Source organism: Jatropha curcas, chromosome 5 (genome assembly GCF_041381405.1).
Source record: "Jatropha curcas cultivar XTBG-Jc1 chromosome 5, XTBG_Jcur_1.0, whole genome shotgun sequence".
Lineage (NCBI taxonomy): Eukaryota > Viridiplantae > Streptophyta > Magnoliopsida > Malpighiales > Euphorbiaceae > Jatropha > Jatropha curcas.
Window position 1 is genome coordinate 22,483,359 of NC_143155.1, and position 27,445 is coordinate 22,510,803.

General features: G+C 33.8%; 6 protein-coding genes, 1 long non-coding RNA gene and 1 pseudogene across 10 annotated transcripts; 3 read left to right on the forward strand and 5 right to left on the reverse strand.

Annotated features, from left to right (window-relative positions):
• Positions 1 to 787: 787 nt before the first annotated feature.
• On the reverse strand, positions 788 to 1,673 carry LOC149496408 (uncharacterized). Its single transcript, XR_016320946.1, has 2 exons — positions 1,402 to 1,673; positions 788 to 1,231 (listed from the first exon to the last, which is right to left on the reverse strand). It is a non-coding gene; the product is annotated as an uncharacterized LOC149496408 (long non-coding RNA).
• Positions 1,674 to 2,014: 341 nt separating this feature from the next.
• Positions 2,015 to 3,649, reverse strand: LOC105630585 (pentatricopeptide repeat-containing protein At5g66520). Its single transcript, XM_089721743.1, has one exon. The coding sequence runs from the start codon at positions 3,558 to 3,560 to the stop codon at positions 2,244 to 2,246; it is 1,317 nt and encodes a 438-aa protein (XP_089577869.1). The 5' UTR covers positions 3,561 to 3,649; the 3' UTR covers positions 2,015 to 2,243.
• Positions 3,650 to 4,787: 1,138 nt separating this feature from the next.
• On the forward strand, positions 4,788 to 5,534 carry LOC105630972 (protein PHYTOCHROME KINASE SUBSTRATE 1-like; the record flags this gene model as incomplete). Its single annotated transcript, XM_012212971.3, has 1 exon — positions 4,788 to 5,534. A coding segment is annotated over one exon (747 nt), but the record flags the coding sequence as incomplete, so codon positions are not given.
• Positions 5,458 to 7,409, reverse strand: LOC105630584 (pentatricopeptide repeat-containing protein At5g66520). Its single transcript, XM_089721742.1, has one exon. The coding sequence runs from the start codon at positions 6,995 to 6,997 to the stop codon at positions 5,678 to 5,680; it is 1,320 nt and encodes a 439-aa protein (XP_089577868.1). The 5' UTR covers positions 6,998 to 7,409; the 3' UTR covers positions 5,458 to 5,677.
• A 611-nt stretch (positions 7,410 to 8,020) lies between these two features.
• Positions 8,021 to 11,930, forward strand: LOC105630583 (uncharacterized). Of its 4 annotated transcripts, XM_089722029.1 has the most exons (6): positions 8,021 to 8,240; positions 8,878 to 10,457; positions 10,726 to 10,857; positions 10,966 to 11,115; positions 11,413 to 11,572; positions 11,692 to 11,930. In XM_089722029.1, the coding sequence occupies exons 2-5, from the start codon at positions 8,889 to 8,891 to the stop codon at positions 11,557 to 11,559; spliced, it is 1,998 nt and encodes a 665-aa protein (XP_089578155.1). In that variant the 5' UTR covers positions 8,021 to 8,240; positions 8,878 to 8,888; the 3' UTR covers positions 11,560 to 11,572; positions 11,692 to 11,930. The 4 variants fall into 4 exon arrangements, with proteins under 4 accessions (XP_089578155.1, XP_089578153.1, XP_089578154.1 ...); XM_089722027.1 differs by having other exon boundaries at positions 8,022 to 8,240; positions 11,413 to 11,930; XM_089722028.1 differs by having other exon boundaries at positions 8,022 to 8,240; positions 8,883 to 10,457; positions 11,413 to 11,930.
• A 1,357-nt stretch (positions 11,931 to 13,287) lies between these two features.
• LOC105630582 (cytochrome P450 CYP749A22) lies at positions 13,288 to 15,455 on the reverse strand. Its single transcript, XM_012212437.4, has 5 exons — positions 15,150 to 15,455; positions 14,840 to 15,063; positions 14,510 to 14,742; positions 13,995 to 14,373; positions 13,288 to 13,907 (listed from the first exon to the last, which is right to left on the reverse strand). Exons 1-5 carry the CDS (start codon positions 15,421 to 15,423, stop codon positions 13,479 to 13,481), a joined length of 1,539 nt encoding a protein of 512 aa, XP_012067827.1. The 5' UTR covers positions 15,424 to 15,455; the 3' UTR covers positions 13,288 to 13,478.
• Positions 15,456 to 17,484: 2,029 nt separating this feature from the next.
• LOC119370660 (receptor-like protein kinase FERONIA pseudogene) lies at positions 17,485 to 21,363 on the reverse strand (annotated as a pseudogene).
• A 1,665-nt stretch (positions 21,364 to 23,028) lies between these two features.
• On the forward strand, positions 23,029 to 25,611 carry LOC105630970 (receptor-like protein kinase FERONIA). Its single transcript, XM_012212969.4, has one exon. It carries the CDS (start codon positions 23,060 to 23,062, stop codon positions 25,508 to 25,510), a length of 2,451 nt encoding a protein of 816 aa, XP_012068359.3. The 5' UTR covers positions 23,029 to 23,059; the 3' UTR covers positions 25,511 to 25,611.
• Positions 25,612 to 27,445: the final 1,834 nt, after the last annotated feature.

The following is a 27,445-nucleotide window of genomic DNA, read 5'->3' on the forward strand; positions in this document are numbered from 1 at the left end:
TGAAAAAACCATCACTTTCAAGACCTTTAGGATTCATTGGTGCGCCAAAAACAGAAGCCCTTTTGTTTAACATTATAACAAGAGAAGATGCACTTGCTTCATTCTATGGCACCGATTACCTACAGTTCTCTGGGACTTGTGTCGTCTGTCTGTTCCCTTTGTCAAATATTTGACCGTTTGGTGATTGTTTTCACCTAATAAATACCGTTTCATTGTATTTTTACTATTATACTATGTTTTACTCCACGTAATAGTTTGTAAAGGTGTTTATGGTTCGATTTAAAAGATTTGAACAAATTAAAAATTTATATGACCTTTTATAAACAAATCAAACCAAATCAAATCATGAAAAATATTCAAACCAATTAAATTTATAAATACAATTTGGTCCTATTTAAGTGGTTTTGGAGGATTAAATATTTTATAAACAAATTTTGTATATATGGAAAAGAAAAAATTAATTTGCAACTTGTATATAATGTGTATTAATATATTTTTCATGAACAACAATCGATATTAGTGTCTATCAAATAATTATATAACTTACCGAATTAATGTATAATTATGGTCTAAATTTAATTTCCATCAATGTCCAATCAATATAATAAAAATTTACTTAATGTAAAAATCTAAAAACAAGGTATTTAAAAATTTCAGATTCCATTTGCATGAATCTTGCAGAGATAAAAAAAAAAAAAACCCAAAATAGAAAAAGAAAATATAGACATGTATACGGCATTAGTATTTTTCTAGTTCTTATTTAGCTTAGACTAGTCAACAGTCAATCTTCTACATGGAAACTAAAGAATAGTACTTCTTCAATGGATAATCTGTAATAATATAAGATTACGAGGGACCTGTTAAGTGACACTAGAGCAAGGTTTATTGGAGGAGCTAGGTTGGCATTCAACCTTGAACATTTATCTCCAAATAATTAGATTATAAAAATAAAAAAATAAAATAAATAAAGAAAAAGGACGCACAGGGAAATTAATAAAGTGCCATGTGCTTCAAGGTTCTTGGAATCTTGTCACTGAAAACTTTGAGCTTTTAAATGTTCCTCACATGAAGGATTATATATATATATATATATATATATATATATATATATAAGGAAGTTTCTTGCAGAGACAGCAACTGAGGCAAACCTCATCTCATCACATGAATAGCTAAGCTTGTGAAATATTCTATTGCAGGTAAAGTAATTATAAGCTGATTCTCAGTATACAATCTGCACAAGACGTGCCATTAAGTGATTGGGCCACAATTCAACATCAGCAAATGCCAAGAAGCAATAACATAAAATTGCGTAAGTTCTACCATAACCATTTTAAAAAAAAATTTTTTTTTATCAAATACTTAAATAGCTCTTTCTTAGATAAACCTGCAGAGGGTACTTACATAAGAAGATTTAAGGTATCAAAGAGTGACAACAATGGAGGATTCTGGTGGTGATTTTCCTGGCTTCCAAACTGGTATTCACAAAGCTGAATTTGAATACAGAAAGCCTTTAAGTCGGTTGCAAAGCAGAGCTCCATATCCTCTGCAGATTAAGCCAAATTCTCAAGCAACTTCATCATCGTCAATGGCAGCGGTGTCTTCCTTTAATTCATTCTACCATAATAAAGACCCTATCCCTCTGCTTTCTCCTCTGGTTTTGCCTTCTTTGCTTCAATCTGCCTACGTTCAAGAAGGGAATACTGCAAACTCTCATTGAATGTTTTTTTATATATAGCCATTGGCTTTTTTGTATATTAATATGTGAATCTTGTTTCATCTTTCTTGAAAATTGTATACATTAATGTGTTGGTGCTGTTGTATATTTATTTTTTTAACTTCTTGCTCTTTTTCTAAAATTACACATCCGCAATTAACTTCACTTTTCAGCATGTCACTTAAGAAAATAAAACATAATAACAACATTGAAATTGATTCTGAAGGAAATATTTTGATCAAAGGTTTATATGTTTTCATTGAACATTGAACATTGAAATTGATTCCAAAAAACTAATCATCCATGCCAATAGAAATCATATCTATTAGAAACCAAATCAGTTTAAACATTACAGGGTATAACCTGAATCACAAGAAATTTGACAGTTTGAAAGTCGTAGAGAGTTGGGAATTTACGATTCTCACCACAGAAAAGCGATAAGTAACCATTAGAAGCTAAGAATCATCAGGCAACTAGTTCCTTAGTCTTCGCAAGTTACTGGGCCGGGAAGATGTAAGATGGAATCCTTTTATAATCCTTTTCTGATAAAACTCGAGCCCCTAGCTTTTCTCACATTCTGGTCAAGCATTAATTTCCTAACCCTTTCTGCATCATCCCATTTCCCGTTTAAAGCATATAAAGTACATATAAGAGTATAAATGCCTCCATTTTCTGGCTTGATTATCCTCAAGACTCGATCAATCGTTCTCTCAGCCAGGTCGAATTGCTTATGCTCTTTGCAGGCTGACAAAAAGGAGCCCCATATAACAATATTAGCCTCAAATTTCATTGTCTTAATAACCTCAAAAGCTTCTTCTAATAATCCTGCCTTACCAAACAAATCAACCATGCATCCGTAATGCTGAATTTTAACCTCCAAACCATACTCTTCAATCATCCTGAAATACTTTCCACCTTCTTCAACCAACCCCGAATGAACACACGCATTAAGAATACCTGTAAAAGTCAGCTCATTAGGTCTAATGCCTGCCTCTTGCATCATCTTAAACAAGGACAATGCTTCTTGACTAAACCCATGTTGTGCTGCCCCACATATCAATGCAGTCCACGTCTTGACATTTCTTTCTTGCATGAAATCGAAAACCTGTAAAGCATTCTTCAAGAATCCATATTTTGCATACAAGTCAACAAGAATTGTACCAATTTCCACATTGAGCTCCCATCCATTCGTTACTGTAAAGCCATGAAGTGATTTTCCAATCAACAACCCAAGAGAACCCATGTTTACGCAACAAGATAAAACAGTTCCAATGGCCACTTGGTCTGGTTTTGTCTCCCCTCGAGCCATCATTTCTCGAAATAGCAATAACCCTTTATTCGAACACCCGTGGTTAATATAAGCCGAAATCATGGCAGACCAACAACTTACATCCCTCAAAGGCATTTCATCAAAAAAGGCACGTGCTTGATTGATGTTTCCTGACCTTGAATACCCAGTAATCATAGTGCTCCACGTAACAGTATTTCTTTCAGGCAATTCGTCGAACAACTGACATGCATTACTAAAGGATGTGACCACATACGCATTAAGAAGAGAAGTGGCTACATAGACATGGGTAATGAATCCCAATTTGATTACATGCGAATGTAAATGATTAATGACAGTGAGATTCTGCAAACGGGTGCATGATTTAAGGGTAAAGAGAATAGAGAAGCTATCAACAGGGATGGAGTTGCGGTGCATTGAAGAGTAGAGGTCGAGGGCTTTGTGTGGGGAAGAGGCATTCTTGATAGCTGAAGCCCATGTGGAAACGCATTTTCCAATGACGTAGGGATTAGGGTTCTTGGTGGGTTTTAGAAATTGTGAAAGAGGAAGCAGTAGCATCGCTCATAATTTGGTTGGCTAATTCCATTAAAGTTACTTAAAACTTAAACAAGCTCTTGTTTCGCATAGGCATAGCCATAACCATGACCATTCTCGCTTAATTTCCTTATCATACTGTACGATCAGCACTTCAAATTCTCTTACATTTCCCAGTGGGGTGGATTTCAATTCCAAATGCGGTTATCTTTTCTGCTCTTCTCCATTCGAGTAAAATTTATATAGTAGAAAAACTATAATTACAACTTAATTATATATGCTGAAATTAATTAACAACTTAATTAATTTAAACTAATTCATTTCATTTGCAAATGAGAATTACACCTACTTTTATTCTAAAAATTTTGTAAACGATACCCTACGGCTCAACTTTCCCAAAACTTAGAATTTATAAACAAGTCCCTGCTAAAAAAGCAATTATTCAAACTTAAATATTAAAATCAGCTGTAAATTTAAAGGGAAGAGCTCTTGCTTGGTAAAAAGTAGCAAGTAGCAAGAAATCAAGGGAAATCATAATCTTTCACCTTAGAATCAGCGGGTAATTTCCCTATTATTTGCATCGATGTGTCTAATGGCCTTCTGTGCTGAGGATTCAAGAGAGGTTTAGTCTTGTATGCAGTTTCAGCAACTTGCACTGCCTTCTGACTCTTACACCCCAATAGGCTATTCGGGTGATGACGTCTAGGCCTTGATGTTAAACCAACAGAGTTAATATTACTTTGTGCAGTTCTTTTTTTCCATCATATTCTGAAATTGCAGAAAAACCAGCTGCACTGGCTGTCACAAGACTCCGCTCAATGCTAGTCTCACTAGGCTCATACCGGCTATTAGGTGTCATACAACAAGACATACCATCAGAAATTTGTTTAGTAAATATTGGCTGTGTACTGTTGGGAATGTTCTCTATCTCGAACAAGTCTGAACTAGCATCGCTTTCTGGATCTTCATACATTTGGCTAGTTGCGGAAGGATTTGGCAGGCTTTGTGCTTTTGGAAATGGATCTCCATGGCTAGTAGTAGCAATAGCAAAATCATAAAAGCTGGTAAACCATACCCTGTAGCCTCTCAGCAATTCATTTTCCCTCCCAAAACCAATTTCAAAAGCCTTAAGGACATTCAAACTTATGTGAAAAATTATATTCACTATTACCCGGCTCTTACTCATGAAATAAGAAACTTCCTCTAAAGTTTTTTCAATGGGAAAAAAGGACAATGTAGTACTAAATTTCATTTTCTTACCTCAATGCAGCAAAGGAGAATTTTGTACTTAAGCTGACAGAATCAGTGCAGTTTCCCCATCCTGACATAATCTCAAGCCAAGAAACTTCCTTGGAGAAAAGTAAGCCACAAGAGGGCGAAATTAATGTCTTTGGAGCTGAGAAATACTTCAACATGAAACTGGATGATGAAACTTCAGGAAGCATGAATTCTAATAAAGGCAAGTTTGTGAATGAGACCGTAGAGAACCGGGTTGATTACAACAGGTTGAGAACAAAAGGAAGGATTGGAACACCAAGTGAGAGTTCTGAATCAAGTTGGAACAGCCAAGATGCTTTATTACCAAGTTCCTGGAGAAACTTATCTTATGGCAGACAAAAGAAAGTAAATGAAAGATGGTTCTTTCCTGGTTTTGGCTGCAATAGATCTTGTTCTGATAAGAAATCGGTTTATATTGATACAAATATTAATACTTGTCACAATCCTATCATGTCGGAGGCAAGAAAACAATCTCAACCGAGATATCCAGTGAAAGACGAGTTTCGCAGCCCAGGTTTTGAAAAAATGAGTATTGGTTCTAATACAGAAGACTATTATGTACTACCAACAGTAAACTCTGGAGTGCACAACTTAAAAATTAAAAAAGAAAAGCAGAAGAAAACTATCCAAGAAGACCCAAGAAAATCATTAGATGTGTTTGGATCTCATTCTCATATGCTAAAGAAAGAAGATGTAGCAACAAATTTAGAGAGGATTTAAAAGTTGTACAGAATTGGGAATATGCGATTCTTGCCACAGAGATAGCGATAAGTAACCATTAGAAGGCAAAAGCTGAAGAATCATCAAGCAACTAGTTCTTTAGCCTTTGGAAGTTGCCTGAAGAGAGAGAAAATAGACTCCTATTATAATCCTTTTCTGATAAAACTCAAGCCTTCAACTTTTCTCACATTTTGGTCAAGCATTAATTTCCTAACCCTTTCTACATCATCCCATTTCTCATTTGAAGCATATAAAGCACATATAAGAGTATAAATGCCTCCATCATTTTCTGGCTTGATTATCCTCGAGACTTGTTCAATCGCTCTCTCAGCCAGGTCGAATTGCTTATGCTCCTTGCAGGCTGACAAAAAGGAGCCCCATATAACAATATTAGCCTCAAATTTCATTGTCTTAATAACCTCAAAAGCTTCTTCTAACAATCCTGCCTTACCAAACAAATCAACCATGCATCCGTAATGCTGAATTTTAACCTCCAAACCATACTCTTCAATCATCCTGAAATACTTTCCACCTTCTTCAACCAACCCCGAATGAACACACGCATTAAGAATACCTGTAAAAGTCAGCTCATTAGGTCTAATGCCTGCCTCTTGCATCATCTTAAACAAGGACAATGCTTCTTGACTAAACCCATGTTGTGCTGCCCCACATATCAACGCAGTCCACGTCTTGACATTTCTTTCTTGCATGAAATCGAAAACCTGTAAAGCATTCTTCAAGAATCCACATTTTGCATACATATCAACAAGAATGTTACCAATTACCACATTCAGTTCCCACCCTTTCTTTAAAATAAAGCCATGAACTGATTTCCCTATCAACAAACCAAGAGAATCCATGTTTATGCAACAAGATAAAACTGTTCCAATTGTTACTTGGTTTGGTTTTATCTGTCCACCAGCCATCATTTCTCGAAATAGCAATAACCCTTCGTTCCAACACCCATGGTTAGAAAAAGCTGCAATCATGGAAGAATAAGAAGACACATCCCTCAATGGCATTTCATAAAAAAGGGAGCGTGCTTTATCAATATTTCCTGATCTTGAATGCCCAGTAATCATAGTATTCCACATAACAGTATTTCTTTCAGGCATTTCATCGAACAAGATACAGGCTTTATCAAATGACGTGGCCACGTACGCATTGAGGAGAGAATTGGCTACATAGAAATTAGCAACGAATCCCAGTTTGATTGTATGCGAATGTAAATGATCAATGACAGTGCGATTCTGCAAACGGGAGCCTGATTTAAGGGTAAAGACAACAGAGAAGATATCAATAGGGATGGCGTTGCGGTGCATTGAGGAGTAGAGGTCGAGAGCTTTGTGCGGGGAAGAGGCATTCTCGATTGCTGAAGCCCATTTGGAAAAGCATTTCCTGATGATGTAGGGGTAAAGGGTTTTTGTGGGTTTTAGAAATCGTAAAAGAGAAAGTAATAGCATGGCTTATAATTTGCTTGGCTAATTCCATTAATGTTAAAACAAGCTCTTGTTTCGCATAGCCATATGCATCGTTGCTCTTACATTATCCTATAAGAACAGCACTACAAATTCTCTTACAATTCCCAGTAGGACGGGTACACAGTCCCTTTCTGACCGTAATAAAGATTTTTGGCTAGTAAATGTGTTTCTCGAAAATTAAAATTTATGTTCTCACTTTTAATTCTTATTCGATTTTTTCAGTTCCATTTAATTTCGTTGTATGGGATCTAAAACCTTCCATTCGAAAAGAAAACACGGAAAAAAGAAAAGAACAAGGAAATGCACTTGTTGTCACTCATGGTTATTTCGGAAAAAGACACTAGGTAGGGAAGTGAGAGAGAAAGAGAGGATCATGGAAATGCACTTGGCGAAATGATTCGAAACAAACTATTTTGTTTTATTTGGAAATCATATTTAAAAAAATTATGAAGTTTTAAAATTACATTATTATCCAAACCCACAAAAAATTACTTTAATTTCTTTTCTTTTAATTTAATTGTATGTATATATTTAAAAGGATAAATATGAAAAATGCATATAAATATATAGTTTAATAATAAATATATGTAGGATCTAAAAATAAATATATGTAGGATCTAAAAATAAATATAGATTTGAATCTCTTAATACTCAAATAAATAAATAAATATGAAAATTTATTTACCTTTCACCCTAAAATGTGGAGACCTAAGGTATTAATTTTGAAAAAATTTTATTTAGATAAACCAACGAGAAAAAAATTTTTTATAATTAAATACTTTTAAAAAATTATTTAATTGATCAAGGGAAGTAATTTCCATTAATTTCACACTACTCCTCACTTTCACACCTGCCACTCTCCATCCTCTTTCACCCGTTACGGAACACAATGTAAAACCCAATCACCGACCAATCAAAGTAAACGTTTCTGTATCTCTAGACGTCTGTGATGCAGTCTTTTCACAGCCACCTGTAGCTTAGTATCCAATATCTTGCGTAGGAAAGCATGCCACGGGATTACGTGTCCCATTTTGCCGTTTAGAGTTTGTCCTAAAGTCCAAGGTCTCCTCTTTCATTTCGATTTTTCGTGCCAAAATCCTCAACTTTCAATTTTCAAAACCCTAATGCACAGAAGGAAAAAAAAAAAAAAATCTGTCAGTTTCAATTTCTCTCTTTCTTTTGCTTGTTGGTTCGACTACAGCAGGCGCAGTTCTCCAACTCAGAGGCAAGTTCAAATATTATCATAAACTGTGCCTTTTTAATTCTTATATTAAAATTTTGTTTTCCTTTGAATTCTCTGGTTCATCTGTCAAATTCTTTTTCTTTTTTTTGGAATTCAATCTGGTTTTTGTTTGGTTTTACTTAATTATTTATTCTTTATTCAATTAAGGTTTAATTTTGCTTCTATCGACGCGGGGATTCTTGATATTGTAATTGGAGCAACTAATTTGGTATTTCTTTGGGGAACTTTTGATGCATTTTGGTTTGGGAATTTTGGTGGATAGTTTGAAATTTAGTAGTTGGTTTTTTAGGTTTTTAAATATAGAAACTTGATATAGAGCATAATTTTGTTTTCTTGAATGTACTTTTTTTTTTTTTTTTTTTGTCAGACGTAATAGTTACTAAGAGTAATGGGTGAGACAGGTGGTTTCTGAGTATCCACTTTGGTAATCTTAACTAACTACAGGATTTAGTATGGAAATGTTTCTCATAGATAGCAAGTTGTTTCTCTTTAACACTTGGGGTTTTTGGAAAGAGTCTCAACATTAATGATCTGATGGATTTTTAGCATCTGATTAATTGGGTCAGCTCTATTTTGAATAGCAGAATACTTATTTAATGTGTATATTTATTGTGTGCAGAGCAGAATTAAATGAGGGGAGAGGGGGCTTCGAGGAATTACTCTATGCCTAGAGGTCATTCTGGGAAGAAAGGAATGAGAAGTTGCCAGATAGGAGGGAATTTCGACAATGTTGTTATTATTGATGTTGACAGTGGTTTTGATAATGTTATTATCATTGATATTCCCGAGTCTTTACAGCAAAAGTCAAGAGGCTCGAGTGTGCTTAAAGAAGGCAAAACATTTCCGATTCAGGGGATTATAAGCATTGATGACGATGATGAACGTGATTTTGTGGAACATCCTGAACTTAATTTGAAAAATGGTGTTGGCTCGGATAACAGTGAGACTCCAAGCAAAAATAAACCTGCCACTGACTGTATGAAGAAATCTGAAGATGTGGATGCTGATGATTGCCAAGTGGTCCTGGAAAAGAGACCTGCGTTCAAATTATCTAAGTGCAAGAAAACTTATACCAAGAAATCTCCCCCTAGAAATCGTTATGGCTTGAATTCTGATTCTGAGAGTGATTCATCTGAAAGCAGTTCCTCAGATTTTGAAGTTATGGAAGGTTCTTCCTGTGACCTTCGTGATCAGTGGGAAAAAGCTTCCTTAAATAGGAAATCAAATAACTATGATAAGGGCCATTCTGGCCCAGAGGATCAGGCAAGTCCCAGCAGTTCCACAAATGATACTCATACAAACGTTGGTGTGGAAAACAGGACTAAACAAAATCCAGAACCCCCTGTCTCCCATTCAGAAAATGTAAATTTTCAGGATGTAGTTTCATCTAAATTTAGAGCTACTAAAGATGGGTTTTCAGATGGTGGTTTCAATCCCTGGATGGAATATTCTTTTGCAAAATCTCGTCAAAATATTAACAAGGAAAATTTTTCGTGTTGGTGGAAATCAGAGTCAAGAGAGAATACTGGCTTTCGCAGGAAAGCTGGGATTCACTCTGGAGGAGAGACATATGTGGAAGATCGGGATGTTTGTTATGACGAGTGTCAAAGTGGGAATGGATATGGCATTAGAATTCAGAATGAAAGAAAAGGCCCTCCTGGACCTCCTCCATGGTCCATTTATAAAGGGGAAAATAATCAGTGTCCTGACACAAGTTGTTTTCAGCATAGTGAACAAAAAATGGCTGGAGAGCGTTCTTTTCCAAGTTCCCAGGTAAAGCATAATGTAGAATCCAACTGTAAGAGTGCTACTATTCCAGATGTAGATGCTTCTTTCTACTGGAGTCAGGGTGAAATTCACAGTGATGATCACACAAGAGTTGTCTCCATGGAGAAAGATAGCAAATTAACCTGTGAAGCGTCTAGCTTTGAACAATCTAAAAGTATTGCTTCCAAAGAGAAAGATAAACTAGTATCTGGGACTTTGCTTCCTGTACAAGAAACAAATCCGCTTACTACATCCACTTCTAACATTCCAAGTTACAATGGGAAGGATCCATCATATGCTCCTTCTGATGATGCTATTGCTCCTATTCAAGGAGATATTATCAATGAGCGAGAAAAGCTCAAGGAGACTGAAGCATACAAGCGAGCCATAGAAGAAGAATGGGCAGCCAGGCAGCGAGAACTACAAATTCAGGTTTGTTGCAGATATTAATTCCTTGATCTGCAAGTGCTCAATTTGTTGTGTATGTATATATAGAGGTTGCAAGAAGATGCCATAATCCTATGTTTGCAATGTGATTAAATGCATTTTAATGTAATTTTTATACTGGAAATGTATTGCATTCCATTCCATTAACCAAACATATCCTTACTGATTGTCTATGTAATTTTGTTGGAAGACATTAACAATTTGAATGATTGTTGGTATGATATGCTCATACTGAATTAATATTTGAACTTAGTTCAATTTTTTTTTTCAGGCAGAAGAGGCGCAGAGATTGCGGAAGAGAAAAAAAGCTGAAAGTTTGCGTATTTTAGACATGGAGAAACGGCAAAGGCAGCGTGTTGAAGAAGTGAGAGAGACACAAAGGAAGGTATAATTCAGTAATACATGCTGCATACTCTTCTATTATTGTAATATTACATCGTTTAAAATCAGTATTAATCTTGCTTCTTTATTTGTTAACTGATGTGAAATTTAGGATGAGGAAAATTTGAACATAAAGGAGATTCTTCGTGCTGAAGTGAGGAAGGAGCTTTGCCAAATGGAAAATACATGCATTGACATGGCTTCATTACTTCGTGGCTTGGGTATCCAAGTAGGAGGTGGATTCCATCCCTTGTCCCATGAGGTAAGTTACATTCTTATGCTGTCTTTTTATTGTAATTCATCATCCTGTTTGTATCTACTCATAATGGAAACACATCCTGTGACTGTTCATTATGAGCATACTGGTGACCTCTAGGCTCTAACAAACAAACTGCTAATCATCCCCTGCTGTTATTCTGGGAGTTCTAGCCTAGAATTATATGCTTTGTTCTCATGTCATAAAAGCCATGGGAAGCAGACAAGCAACTGAAATATTGATTGATTCTGGCATTGTTCTAGTGTTGTTTTCATTTTTAATGATTGTTAGTCACCATTTTAGGTGCATGCTGCTTATAAGCGAGCCTTGTTGAAGTTTCATCCTGATCGCGCATCAAAAATTGACATTCGTCAACAGGTTGAGGCTGAGGAAAAGTTTAAGCTTATTTCTCGCATGAAGGAGAAATTTTTATCCACTTCATGTCACTGAGTGCTAACAGAAGGTTAATATACCATTTTTTGATTTAGATTTAATTTGGTGGGAATTTGTTGTAGCTACTGCTGCTACCATTAGAAGTGTTTATATTGTGGGTAACATTTTTTCGGCTGTCTCACTCACCAGGTGGGCAGATCATATTTGTAAAGCAGTTATCATTTGTTGTTACAGAAGTAATCATCATCTGAAAATGTTCTCCTCCGAGAAGTTCTGATTTGTACCATCTGGGTTAAACGGGTGTATGAGGTAGGGGGAGCTGTCCGATTTCCAGCAGTTGGTATTACACTTGTGCAGTCCAAATGATAGATTGACCTTCTAAAGTGAATGAAATTATCCTTGCCTTTTTGGCAAAATCTGCCCTTTAACCCCCTTACTTTCTAATTTTGTTTTATTCCGAAAGTTAAAATTGTCCGATGATATCTAAATTATGGTACCAAAAAGTAAGAGCAGAAAGGCAAATGATGTAAAATTTTTCTAAGAAGTGGCAGCGTACCTCGCATCTCAAACTTCTTATCCTAATTTGAGCTTTTTTTTTTTTTTATTGGTTCCTCTTTGTGTAATTACAAAGAGTAATTTCTCACTCCCGTCTAATGGTCTGGATAAAAAATTGATCCCTCTTTGGAAAGTGATTATGTTAAGGCCATGGCTCGATTTTCTTGATACAGCCTAGCTCTTTAGTTCTGGAAGTGTAGTGTATGTTTGGATTGGTAGAAAATATTAGAGGAATGAAAATTGGAAAGGAAAATAAAAAATTTTGTTTTTAGGAATGAAAAAACTATAAAGAGGAAATAAATTTTAGGTCCTATATACTATTTTCTTTCTAATTTAGGAGACAAGTTGGAGAATAATTAAAATTATAATTTTTCTCCTATTTATTCTACTTTCATAAAAAAAAAAAAAAGTTGATTAAATTTATAATCTCATTATTCATAAACTCGCTTTCTCTCACACATCCAACAAATCAAGCGGAAAAATTATTTCATATTTTCTCTTTATTTTCCTTTGATATCTTCTTTTCTCTAAATTGATATCGAGACACAGCATTAATTATTCCAAAAAAAAAAAAAAAAAAAAAAATCCAATGAACTCAACGGAGAAACCAGCTCGAACACACGAGGAAAACGAGTTCAAAACACATTTGTGGCAAATTCAAATTTTGCATGGTACTGCCCGCTGGCACCTTCTACTGCTGGCTTTTGTTTCGGCTCCCCACCATCTGTTCACCGTTATTGCAACAGGTCTTATCTTTTTTTGTTTTTAATTTTACGTTTCAATATTTGCTTGTTCTGATCACAGTGTCTGATTTGTTATTTATGGAAATTTTTCAATGTCTCCATTCAAAACATAAATGTCTTAAAACGGAAAACGGAAAAAAGAAAGTGTACTTGGGTGTGAGGTCAAAAAGACAGTGACCATTATTACTGGAAAGCTGATGATTTAAAAATATAATTAGGTAGATGGAAAAAAAGAAAAGTTTTTTCTTACGTGCTTATTATTTAATTAATAGAAACGTTGTCATAATCAAATCGTATATTTAGCCATTTTAGGAATGTTATCCACAATCTAAGTTTACATTTGAGTCACTTCTTATCTAATTTAGGCTAGTAAACATTACGGTAATTAAACATTAAGCACAGTGAGTTACAAACTTTCCAATTACTTAACTTGAAGCAAATATTTTTGCAATTTAGTCCAAAGTCACAAAAGTCAAGCAAAAGCAAATACTATGAAGCAAATATTTTGCAATTTATTGCCACCTTCATCTCAATTGCATATAATTTACGACTAGAAAAAAACTTGCCTAAACGGATCCATATAACTCTACCTATGGATCAAATCAATAAAATCTAAGATTCTTTAAAACGTTTTCCGACCGTATCTTTATAAGTATATGTTAGTCCTCAAATTTTGATTTACAAAGCCTCGAGCAAGATTTGCAGTCCATATTGTGGGCATATCGTAAGGACATGTATTGGAGCGTGGACATAAGTAGGTGACAGCGTAAACCTGTAATTCTGTAGAATCATAGACAGTGCAATCTTTATTTCTGCAGTTGCAAAATTCGAACCAACGCAACTTCTAGCCCCTGAACCGAATGGGAGAAATGCTGCAATATTATTTTTTGTAGCTTTGGCAACTCCATCTGCAAATCTTTCTGGTTTGAACAAGTTAACATCTTCTCCCCATACTTTTGAGTTATGTTGAACTGCAAGAATTGGGAGACACACAGCCATTTTTTCTGGAATTATTACGTTCCCCAATCTGACCTCTCTTTGAACTTCCCTTGTGATATTGAAAACTGGGGGGTATAACCGTAAGGATTCATTGACAATCATGCTCATCTACAAAGGAAGAAAATATATAGTTCAGAAGTCTTAACTTCAATAACTAACAGAACCCAGTTTCAGTAAATGTCTTGTTTTGCTTACAATCTTCAATCTTGCAATACCATCTGAACCAGGATTCTGCTTGCCGAATAATTTGATAACCTCTTCCCTTGCTTTATCTTGCCAAATTGGATGGATTGCTAAAAGAAGAATAGTCCAGGTGAGTGAACTTACAGTTGTTTCATGTCCAGCAAGATAGAACGTCTTACACTCATCAATCAGGTCTTGTACTGATATTTTATTGGACAAATCATTAGCATGATAAACTTTTAGAAGTAATCCAAGAAAATCACTTCCATAATTTTCCAATTTACCCTTCACCACCCCTTCTTCTCTTGTCTTCATCATCATCAGGATCGATTCTCGCATGCCTCGTTCAAGTTCTTCTGATTCAATATCATCAGGAGTTTTCAGGATTTTTCTGCATAACATAAACTTTTACTAAATTTTTAATCAGAATATAAAAAGGAAATATAGAGATGTGCTTGTTAAATGTTCCTTTTTGATTGAATTGTTTATTAATATTAATATTAAAAAAGGAAAGTGATGAAATGTACTTAATTCCAGGAATTCTGACTTGAAAATTGTTTCTAGCTATAATTGTTGCCATTTTTGTGAGCATATCGAATAAATTCTTCCCTTCCAAGTAACTGCTTCCAAAAGCAGTCTTGGAAATAATTTCTGATGTTAAAATTTTAAATTCTTGAAACATCTCAATTTCTTTCACTTCATTTTGCCTCCACCTATCGAGCATGGTCTCCACACTCGCAACCATTGCAGGAACCATACCCTGGAAGAAAAAAATAAAAACAAAGTTAAAATTCTTTTTAACAAAAAGAAAAGAAAAGAAAAGAAAAGAAAAGAAAGGAAAAAATAATTAATCTTACTTTCAAGCTCTCTCCATGGAAAGCTTGATGAGCTAATTTTCTCATTTTCAACCATTTTTCTCCTTTAGATGCTACAAGTCCATCTCCAAATAGCTTCTCTGCATAATTCTGGATAATCTTTTTTTGATATGCTCCTTCTTTATTATTCAGCACTTCTTGGACTAGCTCAGGCTCAGTGACAACTAGTTGAGCTTGAAGGCCATACCAATTCAGAAAGTTTGGTCCTGCAAACAAATTTATTAAAGAAATGGAAATCCATTTGAAAAAAGAATTAAAAAAAAAAAAAAAACAAAAAATGATCAACATGTACCATAAAGCTTGATCCATGAATAAATGTGAGGTTGAATTCTTGGAAGCATTTCATGGGATAATTCCATTGGACCATTCATGATTGTATTTCTCATATGTGTAATCTCTTTGGTATTTCCATGGAGGAATACATAAGAAGGGCCTCTAATTCCCTTTGACCTCATAACAGATTGTAAATGAATTGGAATCCACCATGCTTTGTAAAACAACTTGACAAGGTATATTAATAAATACACACAAAAACAGAAAACAAGAAAAACTATGAGGTTTCCCATCTCCTTCTTCTTCAGAACTTATTTACCTCTGCTTTCTTCTTTCTCAACCAACAGAGAGACTCAATGGACTTATATATTTTTAAAGGGCTCAAACCTCCATTGTTATGCTGTGAATAAAATAAAAGATTTAAACTCTTGAGAATGGCATTATCTCCATATGCAGCCAAAAATAGAAACAGAGAAAAACTAAAATTGTTTCTTATGCATGTTTAATAAATTGCATGGTAAGAAAGGCACATGGGCCGACTTGATAATATTTTATGTATAGAACCTTCATAGGACGTAATCCAAGATTTTGCCATTTTCTTTGAAAACTGCTGCTCGTGATGCGGGGGCGGAGTTCATGTGGGCTGGTGTTTCTTGCGGCTGTGTTCAAATGGTCAGAATTATAATACTCCACATTATGTAACAATGTATTTATGGTTATCTGTTAGTTTTTTATCTTTATTTTTGTTAAACATATTGTCTACAATTTTCTAGAATTTATTTTTGTCACTTTCCTTTTTATTAAGGAATAATTATTGACGTTGGAATAGTTAAGTGAAATAACATAATTATTTCTTTAATTACCATGCAAAAGTCAACTAACAGATGAAAATGAGATATCAAATATAATAATAAGCAGGGGTGTCAAATGGATTGATACATCGGGTTGGACACCAACCCATTTAACACATTACATGATTAGGATTAATATAAACATGGCTCATTTAATAATCGTATTAAGTATTTAAAGACGAAAATTAAATGAGTGACACAAATATGACACGTTTAACTTGTTTAATAAATGGATGATACATTAGTCAAAAATTTCAAATTTAATTAAATAGGTTGTATCAGAACACGAAACGTATATTACGTATAACCTGTGTAACCCATTTAATATACATATCATATATAAAATTAATTTTTATCCTTAATAAACGGGTTAGCCGGATTAGACGAGTCAATCCGTGTTACGATCCGTTTAAATTTGTATCATATATAGGTCATCTGTTTATGACACAAACTCATTTAGACTCAATTTTAACCCGTTTAATTTTTGTGTTAACCGAATGTGTTTCTATATAATGACCATTTTGACACTTTGATAATAAATTATTAATGACTACATTTATTTTAATTTAATTTTGTATTTAATTTAATTTTGTATCTCCTTTTCAGAATGAAGCCTAATTTGTCTCATAAAATTTTTTTCTTTAACAAAAAATTATAAAATCGATTTTTTTTACGCAATTTATTTCATAAACTTATAATTCGTACTTAATTTGCCTTGAAAAATTTAGAATTCAAATTCGCTTGAGATAAATTGTGCGAAAATTTAAATAAATTTATATATTTAGACAATTGTATCTTGAAGATAAATTGAGATAAAAAAATAGATTTTTTGTATTTTTCTTTTTGAATAACAACTTCAGATAAAAGAAATTTATCATTAAAATATAGCCTAATAGCAAGAATATAAATATATGATCCTACAATAAATTCAAATGGGATTCTCTTACCTAATATTTAAAAAAAAAAAAAAAAAAAAAACAACTTCAGGCAAGGAGGGCTTCATTTGTTTCCTTTTTTTTACCAAGACATTCAGTTCCATAAATGTCGTCTAATTTAGCAAATCGTAGGATTGGACCCCTTTTTTCTCCCACCTTGAGATATTTCTAACAATAATTCAATCAATCTAGAAACTCGTACCATATAAGCAAAAGTCCATATCTATTTAAAACAAACAACAAAGCACATGCTTAAAATTAATAATAATAATAATAATAATGCACTATTGTCTTATATTCCACATTCATAAATGCAAACTCCTGTGCACCAACACATAATCTGATATTCCATGTTCATAAATGTAAATTTCTGCACACGAATACATAATTTAATGGTAAGTATATATACGACTCCCTCGATACTTAAAAAAAAAAAATGCAAATTCGTATTCTACTTCACAATGCCTCAAGAATGATCAGAACTCCGTGTTGTGGACAAATTGTGAGAATTTGAATAAAAAGAGCATCAACACGAGCTAAAAAAGACAAGAACAAAAATCACATTAAACATTTAGATATTACAAGTGTATTATTAATTATTATGTCCTTAGTACATCATATGAAAAATAAATAATTATTTATTAATAGCACAAGTTATCCTGTCAAAATCACTTTGCTGTCTAGAGTAATTTAACTGTCACAGACGAATCTGCCAAAAATCAGAATAAATTATGCAAGACATTACAGAAACACTATTGAATGGATATCTGGCTTAATAGAACAATAAAAATTGAAAAAGAAAAAAAGTGATATCAATTATAGTCTCTTAATTTTCTACTTCCTCTTTCAATCCGCATTTTCTTGTACCTGTAGCGCCAATGCCAGACTATGAAGCACATCTCCCACGGATGACCTTTGGGTTCGTGGAACTGATAAGCATTTTACTGCAATTCCCACGAATGCAATGAGAGAAGAGTAGCAATTTAAACTCATGCATGCTTAGTAATGACCACTTGAAGTATTTTGTCAGACGCAACCAAGCAAAACCATAATATTTACCCTTGTCCATCATATCATTCCCATTCTAGTCCTGCCTCAACTCATGAGCAAGGTGTTATTAGAGCACTTATTAATCTTGAATTTCATATCGGCATTTTCACAAGCACCTTCATCTTTCTCTGACAGAGAATTATATTCTTCTATCCCGTCTAAATCTCCGGTTCATCTTCTTTAAGCATCGCCAAAACCACATGCTGCCACCTAATTTGATGATCAGCACACCTGTGGAACCATGTTTTTCCATATAAATCTCCAATATCTTTCTTACTTGCCTCATCACCCAAAGTACTCCCAAGAACAAAGAATAAATATGGTTTCAGAAAAAATCTAGTTTTAATTTCTCTTGAACAAAACCAGATTTGTTCCACGTTATATCGTAATTTCTACTATTTGGGAATTTCACATCAACATCACGAATTGAAGAACACGAATTGCTTTGGATTCTGGATCATAGCTACCGTCTCTAATCGAAACATTCGAATGGAATATCGGATCTTTAAATTCCTTCAAGATGCTTCACATTCGACTCATGCTTTTGCTCAGATCTTCCTGGACATCAATAATTTCTTGTACATGGAATGGTATAATTTTCTTTCTTATTTTGCTTTACTGGAGACCTCATAGCCGATTGCAGATCTCTAGATTCCTGAATCGATTCTCCATAAGTAGGAGTATTGCATCTTCATCCTCCATTATTGATTTAAAATTTAAACCATAAAATAGAAGACTAGCCGAAAGAACAAGAAGGCACAGAAAAAATAAAAATGGGAAAGGAGAAGAGAAAGAAGACAAGAGTATAGGAAAGGGAAAACAGAGAGAAAATAGGTAGATGTTGAGATAGATTGATTTGATTATTCTATGGGTGCTTGCACTGGTTTCTAGCTTAGTACAATCAACAATAATTGGAAACAAGAGAAAAAACAAGTGATATCAATTTTCGTCCCTTAATTCTGTACTTCCTCTTTCCAATCCTCATTTTCTTGTGCCTGTAATGCTAATTCCAGACTATGAACCACATCTCCCATGGCTGGCCTTTGGGTTCGCGGAACTGATAAGCATTTTACTGCAATTTCCACGAATGCAATGAGAGAAGCAGTAGCAATCTTTCCTCTCAAAGAAGGATCAATTATGCAATTAATGGTACCATTTCTACTGCATTCCAGAGCCCATCCAGCTAAACTAACCTTACCTTCCTCTTCTTCCACCAACACAGCTGGTCTTGCACATAGTACCTCAAATAACACTACACCAAAAGAATAAACATCTGATTTCTTGCTCAGTGTTCTAGTTCTGTAGTATTCTGGGTCCAAATACCCAAATGTACCCTTCACTTGAGTTTTAACATGGCTAGTTGATGCTGTAATGGCGCCTAACCTTGACAACCCAAAATCTGAGACCTTTGCCACCCATTCTTCATCTAACAATATATTGGTAGACTTAATGTCGCGGTGAATAATCGAATTCTTTGTTCCGCAATGAAGATAATGTAATCCTCGAGCTGCACCAATGCAAATCTTGAGCCTTTGATTCCATGACAATGGTGGATTGTTACTTCCCTTGTATAGATGATCGCGGAGAGTGCCACATGGCATGTACTCGTAGACTAGAATTAGTTCATTGTGTTCTTGGCAAAAACCAAGTAATGAGACTAAGTTCATGTGATGAATTGTTGGAAGCAAATCAATTTCAGTTAGAAACTCCTGCATCCCTTGTCGAGACTTTGGACCTTTTCTCTTTATAGCAACTTGAGTGGTACCTCCATTTATTGAACCTCTGTAAACCTTACCAAAACCACCCTCACCGATCACTAGAGCTTCACTAAAATTGTTGGTGGCGAGTTTGATATCTGACAATTTAAATTGGTAACAGAGCCAGGTTGATGGTATAGCTGATACTTTTGGATGGTCATCTGAATTCATTTTTCTCCTCCGGTGAAGTATGAAACATAAAATTAAAGTCCCACCAGAACAAACTACAATGCATCCGATGATTATAATAATGAGTCGAATCTTGTTGTTTGGTTTTTCAATTCTTGATTGAATGCTTGAAGCAAGGTTGTTGTTTGCATCACTGATTTTTATGATCTCAACTCCATTTAAAATTGCATTCTGAAATTTAGGCTTTGACTGTGAATTTGGATGCAAAGCTAGACACAATTTCTGATTCGTTTCTCCTGTCTCTTCTTTTGGAACCATAACCACATAGTCTTTGAAAATTGCAACTAATGGAGCTCCAGCCAGAGCAATTACGTCCAAACTTTTCTCCACCGTCCTATTGTTAATATAAACTGTAAATACTCTCTGATTAACCTCTGTTACGTCATAAGAAATCTCACAAAGATGAAGCCTAACAAGATATTTGAAACCCGTTTCGACAAGGAATCTCCATGTGAGGTTGTAGCTCAAGTTAACAGCATCATCACTGCCCATTGTCCGGGCTGAGTCGTACAGAAACGTGGGTGCAGCATACTCAGACATATATCCCCAAAGCACCTTTATCGTTGCATATGCATAAATGAGACTGCCTCTAGTAGAATTACCAAAAATAAAGCTGGAGTCATCTATCCATTGCCACTGTTCTTTATTGTCAGATAATAAACCTGGTGTACGCATAATTACTCTATGAAGTATCTCGAAGGCTGGCTTACGACTAACGGATGCATAATTGTAGAAATTGGATGGAAAGTTGTAGATTTCTATTCCATTGACGAAGGCATAAGCTCCTCTGGGTGATGATGATGGGATAAAAGAGATATCCAATATGTTATCTTTCAAGTAAACAACAAAATCTTTTGTAAAATAAGGCGATTGTAAAGTCTCAGCCATAATATGAGGGCTGAAGTTGTTTAAAAGAGTGTATTGGCCAGAAACCACTGAAAAACGAGCGTTGAAGTAACTTGACGATGGATAAAAGTGAAGCCGGATGAATTTGAAGCCGGGAGAAAAGGGGAAAGCATAGGAAAAGTGCGACTGGAATACGCGTGCAGTAGAATATGGAATCTTAGGCACATGAATTAATGGACTTGAAGCTACAGAAATTGTTGTTGATCTCTCATAATCTGGAGGCATAAACTTTGAGCCTCTATCACCAGTCCAATTTTTTCCATTGAATGATACAGATTCAGCAGATCCACAGTTGAGGAGAATTTTACTCTTCTCAGTTGAAGAAGAAGAAGAAGTGTTGGTGGATGCACAGGTTATGGAATCAAATAAAAAGAAAAGGGTAAGGATTGAGCAATACCAAGGATACATTGAAGATGTTTGAAGGTAGTATTTCTAAAGCTTGATGCACTGTCCTTCGTGTTAATCAAAGCTCCTCTTTAAAGTCAATAAAGAATTGTCTTGAATTCGAGTCCTCTCTACCAAGTATGTTATGGTCAATTTGATAATGTTATTTCAGTTCATCGAAGTCTCTCGTCCGTAAAAAAAAAGGCAATAACCGTATTTTTTTTATTAATGTTTTATATATGATTATTATTTACCATTCTACTATATTCAACAGCCTCCATTTTGGCTTAGAAGTCTGATACCACTTTTGGTGTTTTAGAATTTTGCAGAAAGGATAAATAACTGATTTTTTTTTTTTTTTTTAATTTTGTCTTAACCAACTGTGATTTTCAACTAAGCGTGTCATTGACTTCTTCCCGGCTCCGGGGCCACACTTTGAATACTGTTTATACGCTTCTTCATGACCGACATTCATTGGTCGATTTATTATTATTATTATTATTATTATATATAAATATTTTAGATTTTTTAAGTAAATATTTAGATTTTTCTATGTTGATTTTTAATTATTATGAAATTACTTCTACTTTTAAAGGGCCAAGGTGAAGGACACAATTATTTATTTACTTATTTTAAAGGAAGAAGAAGATAATGTGAGTAATTATATCGAGTAAGCGGAATTATTATGATTTGCATAATGATAATCACAAATCGGTTTAAATTAGAATTGAGTTGAGTTGAAATCGATATGGTTAAAATCGGCATCAAAATAATGATATCAGTTCTAAACAATAATACAAATTATGTATTTATTATTCGTTTTTAATTTTTCATTTTTTTTAAATTAAAATTACGGTTTTAGTTTAAAATCAACCATTTTGATTTGAAACGAAAAGATATTTTAAAAAAATCTCAATGTTATTTTTTATTTTATTATATTTGTTTAAAATAAATTTTAGTATAGTTTTTATTTTGTTTTATTGTTTCAAAACTGTCTTCAAACCACTTCAAATCAGTTCATTCCCGATTTCACTATTTTATAGTTAGAACCAATGATTTTGAAGAAATCAACGGTTCTGAAACCGCAATCATGTTTTAGATATTTTACAAGTAATGTTGGTTCTATATCCAACTATTTTATCTTTCCATTCTCTTTTTTTTTTTTCTTCTGTTCAACCACCTAAATTGCACTTTGATATTTAATGGAAATATCATTAACTTTTTTGTAGAAACAATTGACTAATTATACTTCCTCATATTACATAATGTTTTTCTTAATTTGATTTGTATATAAATTAATAAAATTTAGTTAATACCGTTAAAATATAACTTTCACTTCATATAAAATAAATTTTTGTTTTGTTTTTCCTAGTATATCTTTGTATTAGTATTCCGGTAAAAAATTAAATATTATTAAATTATTATTAAAAGTATTAAAATTATTTATCGAATAATTAAGGTAAGTAGTTAATGTATAAGTGAAAAATTAAAGATTAATATTTTAATTTTAGTTATATCAAGATTTAATTAATGAATATGTATTATTGAGAGAGAAGCGTATTAAATAAATAAAGATAAAAAATAAAATTTCAATATTTACTAGTGAAGAAGGAAATGAACAATAATTGACCCAGGGAAGAAAAAATAGAACAAGAAAACGGAGGGAAAAAGTATAAGAATTCAATCAATAATTACCATTTTGCTCCACTGGTTATAGCTGGCTTGGGATGGAAATTTCAAGCAGATGTTGGTTGACGTTGATGTTGACTTGGAAGACTTTGGAAGTAATATAGAAGCAGACCTCCAGAAGCTGTCCCTCACTGAAATGACAAAGGTAGAATAAATAAAATTCCCACCATGAAACCTTGCTCTGTATTCATCTTTCTAATTAAGTTATTCACATTCCATCTCAAGTTATCTGTTTTTGCAGCTTACCCTCCATATGAGCCCTTAGAAAATGTTGCACTGGATTGTGGTTCCTCTGGTTTGCATACTTCGTCCTTTGATGGCCGGAACTGGACTAATGATGCAACTTTCATCTCGCAATCGCAAACTAACTCCACTGCGACATCTATGGTCTCTTCCATTGAGCCAGGAGTCCCTCAAGTTCCTTACAAGACTGCTAGGCTCTTCTTTTCTGAATTTACCTACACCTTCAATTTAACACCAGGTCCCAAGTTTCTTCGTCTTCACTTCTATCCAACCTCTTATCCTGGTTTTGATGCTTCCAAAGCATTCCTTTCAGTTACAGGAGGTGACCATACTCTTCTAAGCAATTTCAGCGCTTCTCTTGCTGCAAATTACAAGAATGTTTACGTTTTTTTCAAGGAATTCATAGTCCATGTGCAAAACCATTCGCTTCGACTAACATTTAGCCCTTCTTCAAATGCTTCTGATGCATTTGCTTTTGTGAATGGGATTGAACTTGTTTCAATGCCTCTGAATCTCTACATACGGGGTGAAAATGTTCCTCTTCCTTTTGTTGGGTATCCTTATAATCCTATCAGACTAGATACCACATATGCACTTGAAACAGTTTACAGAATAAATGTAGGCGGCGATGACATTTCTCCTAAATCAGATACAGGGATGTTTCGCACTTGGATAAAAGACGATCAATACTTGTATGGAGCTGCTGATGGGCAATTAGCATACGATTACGGTCTTCAGGTCAAGTACACACCAATGGTACCAGCGTACACTGCGCCTGATTTAGTATACCGCACTGCTCGTTTCATGGGTTTTGATTCTAGAATCAATTTAAATTTTAACTTAAGTTGGTTTTTTCCAGTTGAGACTGGATTCTTGTATCTTGTGAGGCTCCATTTCTGTGAGCTTGATAGGAATATGACAAAAATAAACAAGAAGGTATTTTCTATATATATGAACAATGAAACGGCTCAGCCTCAAGCAGATGTGATTGGGTGGAGCGGTGGGCAAGGTGTTCCTGTCTACAAAGACTATGTCGTAATGATCCCACAGGGAAAAAATGGGATTCAGGATCTTTGGCTTGACCTGCACCCTAGCACAGAAACCAGGCCTCAATATTATCAATCTTTCTTAAATGGAGTAGAGATATTCAGATTAAACTATTATGGCGGAAATCTTGCTGTACCTAATAATCCTCAATTACAATATCATGAGGGACCGCTAGTTAATTCATCTTCTATATCATCATCAACAATAAGTTCAAAGAAAAGACTAGCTAAAATTATTGGAGGCTCAGCTGGTGGGTTGGTCATGGCATTTATTATAGTGTGCTCCCTTGCTTTCTGGATCCGAGTAGCAAACGAAAGAGCAAAGAAGAAGAACAAGTCACCATTTCGCTATTTTACGATGAAGGAGATCAAAGCTGCCACGAATAACTTTGACGAGGGAAGGATAATTGGTACCGGAGGATTTGGTGTGGTTTATAAAGGTTATATTGATGGCGAAACAACTACAGTTGCGGTTAAGCGTAGCAATAAGGCACAAGGTCATAATGAATTTCAATCAGAAATCAAAACACTCTCTCTACTCCGTCATCAAAATGTTGTTTCTTTGATGGGTTATTGCAGTGATGAGCAGGAGATGATCTTGGTATATGAGTATATGCCTAAAGGTACTCTGTTCGAGCACCTTCATTTTTCTGATGAACAGCAAAAGATGCCTCTTTCTTGGAACCAACGGCTACATATATGCATTGGAGCCGCACAGGGCTTATGCTACCTGCATACAGGAATGAAGTTTCAGATAGTCCATCGCGATGTCAAGACCAGCAATATCCTCTTGGATGAGAATTGGGTGGCCAAGATTGCAGATTTTGGTTTGTCTAAAATAGACCCTACTAATGGAAGCACCAAAGTTATGGGTAGTATTGGGTATATAGACCCGGAATACTGTCGTCTTCTTAAATTAACAGATAAATCTGATGTATACTCTTTTGGGGTAGTTCTGTTGGAGGTACTTTCTGCCAAGTTTGTGGTGAATTATAATTCTAATGACAATGAGGAGAATGAAGATGCTGTAAGTTTTGTTGAATGGGCCTTAAATTGTTATGAAAAGGGAGATTTGGAAAATCTCATTGATCCTCATTTGGAAGGTAAGATTACACCAGCATCTCTTGCAAAGTTTATGGAGATTACCCAGAAATGCTTGGCGGAGCAGGGGCTGGATCGGCCATCGATAAGCCAGGTGCTTTGGAGCTTAGAGTTGGCACTGGAATTGCAAATTCATGGCAACAGTGAGGATAGGAAAGTGATTTCCGGTAACTCGGATTTGACTCTAGGAGTTGAATTTTCTGAGATAATGATGCCAATTGGGAGATAAAATGAATTTTGTGTGTAAGAAAATAAAGTTTGGTATTTAAGTATAATTAATTCTACACGCGCACACGTGTATATATATAAAAGAGTAGTGTTATTTGGTTTCTGGCGATTCTGGACCATAACACTTTAAATGACATATAAAATCTTGAGTAGTTTTGGATGGATAAATGGGAGGGAAAAAAACTTAATTTTTGAGGAAAATATATGCATTAAATACGGTTCTCACAATTAATTATTTTACTTCACTTTATCATATAATTAATTATATATATTGTTGAAAATGATGACAATCATTAAATTTTAATTTAAAAGGAATTGTTTTTGACATCATCCTTTTTATTGGTCATGATTAATTTGATTCAAGTTAATCAAAATAATTTATGTGCATGATAAAAATTTAAAGTCTAAAATGAATTCTATAAGGATTGAACAACACCCAAGTACTTATAAGTTAGACTGACAACTGAATCGGTATCATGACCAGATCAAGGTTGGATCGAGTTGGACGGGTTCAACTAGATTCTTAATTTTTTATTTTTTTAAATATTTTTACATATGTGTGTGAATATATATAGCAACAAAATAATTTTCAGCTCAATTTTCTAAAAAAAATTCAATTTTTTCCAAAAAAAGTCAGTTTTTATTAAGAAAATCTGGTTTTGTCCGGTTTTATCACTGGTTCAACCTGATTTTCTAAAAAAAATCATTTTTTTTCAAAAATCGGTCCAAGTTGATAATGGAATCGAACAACCAATTGATTTTGGTTTAACTGGTTCGACCGGTCAATCCGATCCAATTTTAACAAAACTTTATGTGAATGTCCTTTTAATTTATTTGAGAGGATACAAATCCTAGCATATGAATCCTTTTAATAAAAATTTTTAAGTCTAAATTCTATATAAAAATTTTAACCAAAGTATGGATCCTACAATTGTTCATGCCTAATCGAAAAATTTTTAACTTGACTAAATTTAATTTAATTATTGTGTGATCAAGTGCAACTTTAACTAATTGTTACTTAATCTCGTTGCAATTTGATTCTTTTAATTTAATTTAGTTCTAAGTACGAGGCTTCGTCAATCACTGCTTGATTTTTTTTTTTTTTTTTTTGAGAATGACTACTTGATTTAATTTCAATTAGGGTATTTTACTTTAATTTAATTTTAGGGGTGACTTAATTTAATTCAAATTAGATTGCCTAATTAATTTGATTCAAGCGTGACTACTGAATTGTTATTTCATTTAATTTTAGTTTAGATATCTTAATTTAATTTAATTTTTAAATATGATTTAATAGGTGTAAATTAACCATCCAAGTTTTTTTCTTTATCTATATACATTAAAATTTATATGTAGAGAACTTTCTATAGACTTATCATAAGAAAATGTATAATACATGTCAAAATGATTTGTACAAGGATTAATCATGAGATTTTACTTATCCTCATGTCAAAAATGTGTGTTTATATGTCATCTGAGTTATAACTTTCAAGTGTGACATAATCAATAGTTACTTAGTTTAATTTTATTTTAGGTGTAACGTAATTTAATTTGGATTAGATTATCTAAATTTAATTTAATTCAAGTGTGAACAAAAATGATTTATTTAATTGTTACATCATTAAATTTCAATTTGAATTTCTTAATTTAATTTAATTGTTAAATGTGACTTAATAAAATATAAAACAAGTTTAAATGAAGTTAGTCTAGTGGCAAAGAATACTTGTAAAGTCATTAATTATGTGTAAGTCATGGGTTCAAAACTTTGTTTGTTTGTTTTTTTACTATTTATTCACCATTTTGCCACTCAACCTGTAAACAAAATGCTTATTTTCGTGTTTGGTGGTTAAATTTCCAATATATGTTCAGTGGACATTTCCTATCACAATAATTCTTATTTTCTAATTCATGATTAAATTTTTAATTCATCTAATTT

Coding starts and splice junctions, on each gene's coding strand:
- LOC105630585 (XM_089721743.1), bottom strand. CDS start 3,560: ATGCTACTGCTTCCTCTTTCACAATTTCTAAAACCCACCAAGAACCCT.
- LOC105630584 (XM_089721742.1), bottom strand. CDS start 6,997: ATGCTATTACTTTCTCTTTTACGATTTCTAAAACCCACAAAAACCCTT.
- LOC105630583 (XM_089722029.1), top strand. CDS start 8,889: ATGAGGGGAGAGGGGGCTTCGAGGAATTACTCTATGCCTAGAGGTCAT. Junction 10,858..10,965: donor TGAGAGAGACACAAAGGAAG/GTATAATTCAGT, acceptor TGTGAAATTTAG/GATGAGGAAAATTTGAACAT. Junction 11,116..11,412: donor TCCATCCCTTGTCCCATGAG/GTAAGTTACATT, acceptor TCACCATTTTAG/GTGCATGCTGCTTATAAGCG.
- LOC105630582 (XM_012212437.4), bottom strand. CDS start 15,423: ATGGGAAACCTCATAGTTTTTCTTGTTTTCTGTTTTTGTGTGTATTTA. Junction 15,064..15,149: donor TTCATGGATCAAGCTTTATG/GTACATGTTGAT, acceptor ATTTGTTTGCAG/GACCAAACTTTCTGAATTGG. Junction 13,908..13,994: donor GTATTGCAAGATTGAAGATT/GTAAGCAAAACA, acceptor CTTCCTTTGTAG/ATGAGCATGATTGTCAATGA.
- LOC105630970 (XM_012212969.4), top strand. CDS start 23,060: ATGAAACCTTGCTCTGTATTCATCTTTCTAATTAAGTTATTCACATTC.